The sequence below is a fragment of the Geospiza fortis genome, unplaced genomic scaffold, assembly GCF_000277835.1.
Source record: "Geospiza fortis unplaced genomic scaffold, GeoFor_1.0 scaffold172, whole genome shotgun sequence".
In the NCBI taxonomy this organism is placed as follows: Eukaryota; Metazoa; Chordata; class Aves; order Passeriformes; family Thraupidae; genus Geospiza; species Geospiza fortis.
In genome coordinates, this window is record NW_005054309.1 from 367,732 (window position 1) to 380,594 (window position 12,863).

The 12,863-nt window shown below is 36.8% G+C and overlaps 1 protein-coding gene across 4 annotated transcripts in view; it reads right to left on the minus strand.

Moving 5' to 3' along the window:
- Positions 1 to 4,943: 4,943 nt before the first annotated feature.
- Positions 4,944 to 12,863, minus strand: part of OPA1 (OPA1 mitochondrial dynamin like GTPase) — a 46,038-nt gene continuing 38,118 nt past the window's right edge. For all 4 annotated transcript variants that reach the window (XM_014312313.2, XM_031055353.1, XM_031055354.1 and 1 more), the window contains 2 exons: positions 7,395 to 7,472; positions 4,944 to 6,872 (listed from right to left, as the gene is read on the minus strand). In XM_014312313.2, the coding sequence (XP_014167788.1) occupies positions 7,408 to 7,472 (65 nt within the window). In that variant the 3' untranslated portion in view covers positions 4,944 to 6,872; positions 7,395 to 7,407. The remainder of the gene's footprint in view (positions 6,873 to 7,394; positions 7,473 to 12,863) is intronic.

Genomic DNA, 12,863 nt, shown 5'->3' on the forward strand with positions numbered 1-12,863 from the left:
ATTTTCAGGCACTAGGCAGTGGAAAATGATTTTCTTTGTCTGACAAGGGATGTGTTATTTCCTCCAGCTGAAGGGATGGATTTTGCACAAGCTGACAGGAGGGAAAACAGGACTTTTTAAAAGGGAAGCTCTTATTCTCCTTATAGCAATAGTTTCCAGTGGTAACGAGTCTTGGGTCATAAAAGAAACATTTAATAGCTTAAAAACTGCTGCATTGCAAAAAGATCTAATTAATCAGAACTTCCAGATAAAAATTAATCTTCTGACCATTGGTGAGAGCAGAGTTACAATAAGGACAAAAGGGATAACATTGTCTTCCTTGTTACTGTTGGGAGATTAAAACAATTTAGTTATTTATATGTATATTTGAAGGGCCTTATACAGATAATATTCCTGCTGGTCTTGCTTGTGAGATAGTAAGGATGGCCTACACAAAGCTATGCATCTGCAATACTGGAATCTTGTGAAAGCATTAAGTGTTTTAGCAAGGAATCCAGGAATGTGGGGCAGCAGAGCTTTTATCCATTTGGATAAAAAATTTAGTCCATAATTAGTCCCAAATTACAAAATAGTTTGCACATGCAAATAACTTTCAGTTTAGGTGAGTTTGAGACTACAACTGTTCGATGAACTCATCATCCCCCTGAGCTATAGAGACATAGCACAGAGGAATCACAAATAAAGCATGAGCAGAGTTTGTTTTGGGGATGCCACAAATCTATTCAGGATGTAGAAGTTTGCTTTTCAAACTTAAAACTACTTACTCCATAACATGTCATTATTATTAGTGTATAGCTGTATGCAGAAAGTATGTTAATATGCATAGGCATGGATGTGATAGGTAACATCCCTTATGCTTGTACTTTCAGGCTACAGTCTACCAACAGAAAATCATTAGTATCTACATTTTTTAAGGCAAGATGGGGTATGACCATCCTCATTCATCCCCTTTATGCCTGTGTCTTTTGTATCAACTCTGAGGGCTGATGCTCTTACAGATTTGTCCCAATGGCTGTTTTGGCTTGTGGAGCCTTTAGGAAAGGATGCCTGCCCCACAAAGTGATGGACTCAAATGACAAACAGGCCTCTCACCAGCTTTGTGCTGGCCTGGGCAGATGGGGACTTGAACTGGACACTTCAGGCACAGCAGACTTACCGTGTGCAATGAAGACTTGGAGAAAACAGTATTTTTGCAGGGCCAGAAGCTGTATTTCAATGATCTTTTTGTGTGCCTTCCAACTCAGGAAAGACTATGATTCTATAATTGGTGCTCTGTTTGAGACCTTTGGAATCTATTACTCAGGAGGTATGAACAGTCCTCCAAATCTCATGGCACTGACAGTGCAGAGGGCACATTTATGACTCTGCAGGACAGCTGTAGTGGTATTCCCTCCTCATGTTTTGCTACTGGTTACATTCCTCTGGTCTTCTTTCTACAAAAGTATCTTCAAGGATGCAGAGCTCAGACAACTGTGGTGTAAAGTGTCACTGCTCCCAAGATTCAGTCCTGGCAAGCAGGAAAGCTTTGCCTTCCTTACCATCAAAGACATGATCCAAGATCAATCCCTAAAACAAACCTGACGCTCTTCAAGAAGTGCAGTGCCAATTTCAGACATCAGTCTGAAATACTCCTTTGAAAGCCACTGGTGTTTGGTGTGTGCTGTAGTCAGCTTTTGCCTCAGCCTCACCTCCTGCCCAGCTAAAACACATAACACTGGGCTGTTCAAAGGTCATTCTTTGTTTGCTTCTTGGCTGCTCTTAAGACAGATGTTCCAAGGCACAACAGAGGATATAAACACGTGCATACTGGGGGGAAAAAAAAGGTGTCCAGGTGTTTAAGCAATGCCAAATGTGAAAGAATTCCAATTCACTGCCTTCTCCTTTAATCTGGCAATTCCAAGGGACCAAGCGTGTCAAGACTTGTACCCAGAGCACTTTCCGCTCGGGTGAGTTCAGACAAGGTCTGCATTAACTCCCCAACCTGCGAGAAAATTATTTGAAACAAAAGGTTCAGATATGTCCTTTTCCCTCCAACAAGCCTGGAAACAAATGGTACAGGAACAAGGTCAGAAAGGAATCATCCGCCTACCATACCCCTGAATTCATTTACCTACCTCAGAGCCCATTCAAGGAGAGGGGTGGGATGGGGAACAAGGAATGATATAAAGCGGAATGAAGCTCTGGGGTCGCTCGCTACATTACAAGATTTGACAGGCCTTTGCCAGCCTTCAGCTTCTTTGTGTCTTTCACATAATAGAGAAACACAAACTGAGCAGCCTGTGATCTGGGGGTTGCACTATTAGACAGAGCAAACCCTTTGCAAATGCTAATAGTATTGTAGCATCCTGTCAGGCAGCAACACAAGAAAGGATGTTGATTTTCACATGAACCAGAACAGACTCATTGTAAAGAAGGCTGCAATGAATGTTCCATCTCTAAACATCAAAAGCTACAGGCAATTGGCTTGTGGACATGAGGCAAACACTGTTTCCAATGTTCTTAAATATAGGGGGCATACTGTTACCTTAATACTTATTTCATGAGGCTGGCAAAGAGAGGGCAGTTGCTTGAAACAGAAGTGAAAATGATTTTCAGTCATCATTTCTGTAGTGAAATAATATCTAGATCTAAAGAGAATTTTGTTGTGCAATTTACTGTTTTCCAGCAGTCTGGAAGAGATGATCCTTTATGAAACATGAGTGTGCAGATTCACTCCAAGGTAGAGCTTCTGTCACTTCCAAATTGTACGGTTGGCAGTAATAGAGCACAAACATGCTTGGCCTTTGCAGTTTTAAGGATGTAGCAGCTGTCAGTCTTGTCCAGTAATGCTCACTTAGTTAGTCAGGTGTTTCCTGAAAAGGTCTCTAAAATGGATGTAACACTCAAGCTTCTATCCTAAAACTTTATTACAAAAGACCCTGTTAATTCAAACTTCACATCTTCCCCTATATTAGTAATGGTACAAGGCAAGGTGTTATTGCACCACAGTGACTAACCTTCAAAAAGTTTGTTGCTGTCCTTTGGGTGAAAAACCGGAGCAAAGCTGACTTTGCTGGTTGTCACTACCAAAGATAGTTTAGAAAGCCAGATTAAAGTCATATTGGGAAATCACCACTGCTCTGGAAGTCCTCTTGGAGCCTACAGACTTCCAAGAGCAGCCAATAAACAGTCTTCTATCAGTGTTCTGCAACACAAATACACAAGCATTTGCAGCTATGTGCAATGAACTGCCTTTCAGCAGATAGGACTAGAAATATTTCTGGAATTGGCACTGGAACAGCACCTAAAGCCAGTCCCAAGAAACTTGAGTCAATTTCAGAAATGTTTCTAGAACAGTTTGTGAGTTTGGCTCCAGGACTGTTTCATCAGTACCTTCAGAACTACTTCCTCAATCACTACTAGTCAAAACTAAAATCATGTCTCTGACTTTCAGCACTTCTTACAGAACAGCCTGGATAATTTCACCTTCTGATGTGCTGAAGCACTGAGGTGATGGCAGATGCAACCAAGATTTGTATACACAGAAATATGCATGGGTTTTCCATTCTGGCACCACAGTATAAACAACCATTACAATCTCTGTACCATTTCAGCTTCTTCCCATCCTTTCTATATAGTACTTTATACTAAAAAATTCCTGGCAACAGCTACATGCTGTGAGAGCTCTGTGATAACAGCCATCTAGAACTCATAGCACTTGTGAAACTACAGCTTTAGGAATTACCTATCTTGCAAAGGTTTTATAATACATTTAATTTATCTTACTGAATAAAAACTACCAAGTGATTGATCATGGTCTATAAAGATTACTGCAAGGGAAGATGGATTACTGGACTAATTAAAAAATAGAACAGGATCCAAGAACTTTAGACTGACATTTAAAAAGAAAAAGGTTCCTGAGATATGGTAAATCACTAAGATGGTAAGTTTTTTCAGATAGAAATCCCCAAATTTTGACATTTCAAATTATGAAATCTCTTGCATCTTTTTAAATACAATTGTTAAGAATTACTAAGCTACATTAAGATACATGAAAATTCACAAAACCTTTAGCCTTGGAACTACATCATAACTCAGCTTATGTTCAAAATATACTCAGCAAAGAACCAGATTCATGTGGCTTTGATGATGAAAGAGCATACCAGTGTGTGAAATAACCAAGAACTTCATTGATGTATTCACCCTCTATGTTTGGTTTTTACACTTATAAACATTTCCAAAATATTAATTCCTCTCATAGTCTGGTAACTTAGGATGAGGTTACTAGTAACCACTGAGAAGGAGTAATTTCTGACATTTGAAAAGACATTATTTGTATAATTTTTACGAAAAAGTGTCATAATACCTCTTGGCCATTAGTATTTAAACCTTGGCTTGTAAATGGTTCATTTTATAAAAACCAGAAATAACTTCGCATATCTACATGATAGTAATGAATATGCTTTGGAAATTAAATATACATTTATGGAACAACAACAATATTTACATTAGGTGATTCTCCTCCTAAACTTTAAAAGATACAGAAATTTCAGATTAGCCATTGCTCCTTACAATGAATTGCTGTCTCCAGAATCTGAAGGTAGCCTATGAAATACAGAAAAATATCGTGAACTTGTGCAAACCAGTTTGGAATAACATACTCTTCAGTACCACATGAATTTTAGGCAGTTCAAATAATTGTGTTTTCTGTCTCAGTACTGTTGTAATATTCAGCAAATCCTTCTTATGCTGGTTGATATAAGATCTTTGTCTAAATGTATTGTATAAATGGTACATTAATTTATATAGCAAAGATAACAGTAGGTATAGTCACCACTGACCTGGTGCTGACCCAGCTCCTCTCAATCAGACATTTTGATATCATTAACATATACTGGTATCATTAATGTACACTTGTTCACAACTTAACAAACGAGAAAAAGAAGGTCAAAGTGACTTCTCAGTTAGGTGCAATAACACCATGTTCAAAACCCACATTTTATTATTCCTTCAGTTACATTTATATTCAATAAATACCTAGTTTCCATGGAATACATCATGCTAAGTCTTAGATGAGCAGCACAGAGAAGTTGGAACTAAACCCATAGGAACATCACACTAAAAGAAATGAGCATTGGGCCACTGGATGCGATACTCTGTAACATTTACATTACACAGAAGTTTCAAACAGTGATCTCTAGGTAAATGCAAATAAATGCAAAAGTTTTTGTTTGTTTCTTCGTTTGTTGTTTTTTTACAAAGTACAGACTTCTTTCACTTGCTATACACAAAGGTATCTGCCTTCAAAGTTGGGCAAACTTACATTTCTGAAGTTATCTTCAGAGGATGGTCATGACAAAAGCCATTTTTAAATTTTTCAGTTCTTAAACACTCATTTTCAGGAATTAATTTTGAACAGAAAATCTCCAAACATTCTGTTAGATCATCCTGAAATACTCAACCTTTCAACATAATTTTAAGTTCTATGTTAACTTTTTGTCCACGTGGCTGAATATTTTATGTCCAAACATTTGGGGAACATCTTTCCAAACCTTGTATTGTTTCCTCTCAGAGCAAACCAAAAGAATATCTGTTGGAAAACATTCAGATTCCTCTCTTTTCATTTCTACATATCAAAATCAATTGTCTTTTCAAAAGGGAAAATAAATCCAGGTCAGTTTTTCAATGTACATAATCAGACAACTGCAACACAAACTGTTTCAGGCCGAACACCTTCTTCCACACAAGTATTCAGAAGTCTATCCAGATCATTTGTGGCAAAGTGTGGGCAGAGAAATGTGGTGGTGATTAACCACCAGGCACCTATGATAGAGAGCTTATATCATGCTTAAATTTGTCTGAAGTAACATTTCTATGGCAAAACAGAAAGGCAGTGTTCAGTGCCTTACTAATTTTACTGAATGATAGACATCAAGTGGGTGTAGAAGGACCTTGTGCATGACATTCTTATAGAAAGTGATTTTGGTCTTAAAGTAGCTATTAGTAAAAATTAAATAAATGAATTTTTTCCTTTTTTTTAAGGAGAAGTTGGAATTGTACATTCTTTTTACATTTCACACCTATTCCATCACGTTACTCTGTACCTATGGTGAAGGGAGGAGTTAACAAGGAAATCTGAGTCTGTGCAATCCCAGAAATGAAATGTAATCGGCTGACATTCAAGAGTAACAACGTATATCAGGAAAGAACAGGTAAAAGGACCAGCTGCTGACATTATTTCCTGAGCCTAAACCTTTTAAGGTGTCATTGAATAGCAGTCTGTGCTTTCAGGTGAAAGAACTACAAGAATTGCTCGGCTGACATCTCTAAATAGTTTAGGAGTTTAACAAAATCCACCACTTCCTCTCAGGATGTCAATACAATGCTTTTAAATCTGTACCACAGTGATCAGCAAATGCTTCAACACAGAGCATAACAGATACAAATGGCATTACTTAGAAGGGCATTTTAATGTACATACAAATACTAAAATGTTATGTCAAACTCCCAGCATCATCTGCAGGCAAGAAAATGACAACAGATAAAATCATTTTATGAATCTGATCCAGCTCTACCATACAAGACACATACTAAAAATAACAAGCTTTTTTCCCCTTTCAGGAAAAAAAATCCTTAAATGTACAACTTCAGCAAGCTCCCAAGCTATCTCATTAATACACAAATCAGATTCTTCTGTGCATGTAGCTTCAAAAATTAAATGAGCAGGTGGACTTTAACTGAACTTCTCAATCCCACGAGACATTATTTTCTTTCTCCTTCAACATTTCAGGATGCTCCCCAAAAGATAGGAAAGAGAATGGGACACAAAAGCCATTTCAATTCAGTCTTTGTGCACGGTATCCTGGAGAAGGTTGCATTCTTGTGTGAAGTTGCTGTTGAAACAGAATGACAATTATTTTAAAATATGTACAAATATATGACAGCACTTGAGCATATGGATTTTAGAATTAATAGAAATGAGATTTGGAAATTACTTGTATGCAAATATTTTTGCTAATGATATACAGTGTCTTTAAGAAAAAACAAAAGAACCAAAATGCTTCCATAGAAAAGTGTTCCATTAATTTTGATTCCAGCTAGGTATGCTTTCTTCTCATAATACAAGTAAAAATATTGAACTGAGAGTAATCAAATAGCCTACAATGATTCACAATACTTAAATAACTGGTCAGTAATTGTATTTTTACTAAGTTTCATATCTGCTTGTAGTGTAAAAGCAGCAAGCATCATTCTGCAGACTAGAAGCAAGAAGCAGCAGCAGATGGAGAATGAAATAAAACGAATAGGAATTTTCACAAAGTCTGTATGAAAACATGCATTTAAATGAGATGGGTAATTTTATATAGATCAATGAAATAACTGCAGCAATCTCTTCATGATCAAAACATGATTACCTGCTTGAACAATCTACTTTTCTTGATGGAGGGCTTCTATGAAGGCTTCAAGCTTCTCCTGGATTTCGCGAACTTTTTCTGGTGGAAATAAAAAGATCCCTGTTCAAATACTTATTACTATTAAGTACCTGAGGACAGGTACCAAAAGAAAGGAAAACCCACACAAAAACCATGAACAAAACATGCAAACACAAACAAAAATTAATGTTGTCATCGATATTACCCTAAGCATTTTGTTTCTCAATTACAGAGGTTTACAACATTTTTCTGCATCAGAAAAAAAGGAAATCCTGTCCTGTTCAAAGAAGTCCTACAGATACATTTTATGATTATCCTGCTAATTCAATAATTCAAAAATTTCCTGAAGGAATCCAATACTAGAAATGTATTTCAAAAACCTGAAATTTCCATCAGATCACGCACAGCAGAACTATGTACACTTGTTACACGCAGGGAACTGTTTGGTTTTAAATAATGCCCACTAGGCCCTTTCTTCTTTAACCAAATGTCCTCATTCTCCACAGCAAGTGTAACAAACACCACTAATCATTCCAAATAAAGTTGAAAGCTCATGCCCTTTCACCCAAGAGAATTTCAGGGAACCACATGTCAGTATTCAGGACATCTCCTCCAAAGGGCACACATGATGTTAAGAATGTTTAAAACTTGCATTTTATTTTCTTGCATTTCAGTAGTAACCAGATGGATGTGGGCAGAATCTCATTTTATACAAAAACTAAATCTAGGAGTTTACTTCCCTAACAAAACAAGACTTGACCACAACTACAAATAGTTACTAGGAATGAAAAGGCAAAATAGATTGCAAAAAATCCAGGGGTTTAGGCATTTTTCCATTCTTTTCTCAATTCCATACAACATTTGTCATCATATAACCTATTTGATTTATTAAATTGCTTATGAAGCAAGATTTAGAACACAGCTGGAATCCAAACCCCGTGAGATTTCCTGATTCTATCTCACCACATCCTCATTTGAAGCTCCTTCTGTGTGTGATTATAGGCATGAAAAACACACACTTCAGAAATATGAAGGAAGAGGGGAGAGCAATAGGACAGACAAAAATAAGTCAGATGAGCATAAACACAGACAAATATTTTTTTCCAAGCTAAAAATACTATTGGATTAAAGCCATATGTTCCCTTGTCTGAGATACAGGGATTGAGCTTTTTAAATAAAACTTTTATTTTTTCTTCTCTTTATCAATACCATATGTTATCAACTTTGCTGAGCTGAAGTAACAGCAAAACAAAAAGAAAAATAGAACAATCAGCTTTAAATGGGATATGTAAGCAAAAGCAGAAAAAAATGACCTCTAAAGAGAACACTAATGTAGATACAGGAACTGAAAGTTTGATCTAACAAAATGACAACCCCACAAACAAACATAAAATTCATTTTAGAGTAAGAGTAATAATAACAACAACAACAACTTAACAAACCCCTCCAGTCCTGTTCTAACAGAAGTGGAGAATTTTAGTGAGCATTTGAAATAAAGTATGGAAAATAGCCTTCATGAGGTATGAAGAAACCTCAAGTTTCTCTCTTTATCTTGCAACTCTGAGGTGATGAAGGGTAAGCCTCTGACACTTTCAACACTTCAGCATGCCCTCCCCAGTGGTGCTTATCGACAAACACAAGTACAGTGAAGCTGAATCACACTCAAGTCCTAGAGAAAACACCAAAGAAGCTTATTGAATTTCAGCTGATTTTTTTTTCTTTTAAGGTACTTTGACATTAAATGAAGATTACAGTCAGTGTGAGGGCAAAAGCTGTACCTTGGCAATAAAGAAACAGTAGTAGCTGATTTTTACCAGGTTAAAAAAAAATCTGATTCAGTTCAGCAGAACCTTTGAAAGCCACCAATGAAAAAAAAGGTAGTCCTATGATCACTTCTCCCTACTGAGCACATTCAAAGTGTTTTCACTACTATTTCTTAAATAAAAAAAGAATATGCATTGTATGCCAGTATATAAACCTCTAGTGTAGAAAATATTATTTCTATGACATTAATTCAGGCAACTTAATTAACTTAATTATCTCAGCTTCCAATACTGTTGCTCTATGAATGTTTACAAAATCAGCCTTTGAAATAACATTCTACTATTTTGGACAGAAATAACTTTTTTTTTTACCACACTATGCTGCATGGTGCTTTGACCAACCTGGAAGGTGTACCCTGACCATGGCAAGAAGTTGGAACGAGACGATCTTTACTGTCCCTTCCAACCCCAAATATTCTATAATGATTCTGGGTTTACAGATCATTAATCTTGGACCCTGCTCTCCAAAATGAACAGCAGTTGCCTGTGATAACTGGGAATGAGATCTCGCAACTCAGAAGATCTCTTTACATTGTGCTTTCAGTGGTTTTCTGTGGCACCTTTTCTCCCAATTGCAGCATGTTTTCCCAAGTGTGTTTTTTGTATTGATCAAGCCATTAGACCAAGTGAAAGCAGGCAGATTTAGCAGTATTAAATGCAAGTATTTTCCTTTCTCAACCTCTTGCTAATGAAATATTCCAGCTCTGAAAATTAATAGCATCAGCAAAACCCTGTAATTATTATTTCACCCTTAAAAAAAGGTTTGTGCCAACAAATCTATTCTAATTTTCTAATTAAGGCATATTAAAATAACAGGATAGCAAATATGTATTCCACCAGAATATACTGAATCAGCTGTGTTTGCTCAGAGAACATGTATACTAAAATTGACTGCATACTATGAGCACTTTATTAGTTTTTATACTTGGACTGAATTGAAATGATTACTTAACTGTAGTAATTATGAGGTCCTGAAGTAATTTAATACTTTGAAATAATATGCTGGCTATTCTTAAAAAAGAACAGCTACAATGAGTGCCAAATAGCTGCAATTATTCATGCCATGCCCTGTATTTTTAGCCATGGTAAAGCCTTTTGCAGCAGCAGATCCCAGGCAACCTGTAACACACTTCTGCAAGTCCATTCTGTAGCTCAGAGAAGCAGTCTGCTGAACTGGTTCACTTTTGAAATAGGCTGAGGGCAGAGTTATGCATTTACACAACACTCATCTTAATAAATAGTAAATATAAGTGCTTGGATCGAATTCTAGAAGAGGAGTGCAAGTGCAGGCCCTGCAGTTCTGGGTAACTGTCCACGGTTTCATTAGCACCAACTAATCATTCCCACAGCTCAAGAAGCAGACTTTACCCAACTTTAGGGAAAGTGAAATGCACAAGCTCTGTACCCACATTTGTAGGGTTTTGACTGACACTTAGATCAAGCTGTGAGTGTTTGTAACAATCTGTACTTGTAAATTGCAATTACTCTTTGAGGCAAGTTTATCAGCATGCCAAACACAGAAAAGCATCTGGGTTTCAGGTAAGAATACTTATTGCAGAACAGGGGTAGACTTAGAGACCTGTTGCTCTATGTCTTGTGATACTGTGTTTTTCCAAGGATAAGTAAACTACAGATTAAAAGCATTCAGCTTGCTAGCAAATTACTTCTGTAACTGGTTGAACTACCCAAGCTCTTTTATACAATGCTCCCATGTCACAAAGGGGACTTTAACAAAAGTGCTACACTTATTACAAGGTACTGTGTAAATTTTAATACACATATTGCTTACACTGGATTCTAGAAAGATGATGTGCTCTTTGCTAGCTCCAATGCAGATCTAAAGTTACAAATAAGCAATTCTTCCAGCACCTGTTAAACACTGATCAAAAATCAAATTAAATCAATGAAGAATAACTGTAACTAAACCCTTGTTTCCATCTTAGAACAGTAAAATTCACAGGCCTAGGGGCCATGAATGGTTATTCTATTTCCCATTTACCCCATGTTTACCTAAAAGATAAGCTGGTTCATACATCAACTCATTATGCCTCTTGATCTGGTCATGAATATTCCCATAATCCTCCCTCCATATCCCTTAAAACTTCACTGACAGAATGAGGAAATTCTTTATTCAGATGTCTTGAGATCCTCATTCATGCTCAGTCTCTCCTTATCTCCATATGAAATGATATTGCTACCCGCTCATTTTCTTTTCATTAATCCTGTGATCCCAAATCTAAAAGGCTCAAAACCAGACTAATTGAACTGTAATGAGGATTTGGAATACACTGTGAATGCAGAAAGATGCAGGCACAGATAGAGTTTGCTTTTCCTGCTATCATAACCTGGCCAGAAGGGAACCTCCCTGAAATATTCAGTCTTACAAGGAAGGTTTGCTTTCTGATTGCTGCCTCAGATACCCAAGCTTAGCTAGAAATAAACAGTGCTAAAATGAAACAGCTGAAACAAGTTATCAAGCAAATCTCCTGATGTCAGACCAAATAATCCCAAATAAGAAACACAAATTACAAAAGCAAAGTGTATTACTGACTTATTTCAAACACACTCCTAGAGGCAAGAAAAGGTTTTCTTGTATTTTCCAGCTGTGTTAATTGGTTTACTAAAGATGTGGCCTCTGTCCACAAAACCTGTCTTGCTTATGGTTTTGAAGATAAATTTATTTTGAGACATTCGAATACGTATTCACCTGTAAAGAAACAATAATTTTAGCACAGAATTTTAAAAATGTTCATGTCTGTCTGTGCCAGAGTACATGAGTACTTTGAGCAAATCAAAAAGCTTTCCCTTCCCAATTACAAATGTGCACATATAATATCAAATTTCAACTGCAGCAACAAAAATAATTCCAACATCTTTCTGGACACAAATCTATTTTTAATTTGTATTTTGATGAAACCTACAGTATGAAATGACCACAAAAATGTGTTAATATCTTATAATAAATCCTCCTGTTCTACATTAAAGTGACTTCTATCTCCAACTCATGTTTTCATGGCTTTGATATTTGAAAGCTCATGGTTGTTGCTCCTTTTGCTCTGGATTGTGTTTAGACTTGAGTTCTCCCCATCCCTTTTTTTTTCCTTTCTTTCTTAATCCCTTCCTTGCCTATAAACATTCTTACTGCTTGCTGTGCTACTTCTATGTTATGGTTAGTTAACCACAGAGGCAGAAATTCGGAATTTACTGCAGTGAATGCATCATCTTTCCTCTAGTAAAAAGGAAAGCCCTGTCAGTCAGAATTCATCACAATGCCCAGAAATACACCATTAAAACTAGAGATGTCAATCCAAAGTTTTCTACTGAAAGCTGATTTTTACCTTAGGGCTATCTAAAACACAAACTCAATAGTTGTACAAACCCCTATGAACAGTCAGGTGGAGAAGGGGGGAGGGATGAATCATCTCGTTGGAGTTCAGCCTTTTGTGCTACATTCCTTAATTTTCTAAGGGCCATGTGCAAGCTTTAGTTCTTGTTAAAATGGTATGAGATAGCACACTCCTAGGCACTCCAAATAATGCCTCAGAAAGCAGACTTCCCAGCCACAGTTACCTGCAGCAACATGCTTACTCAGGCTTCATGCAAACACTGCCATAGTTCCCTGATCACT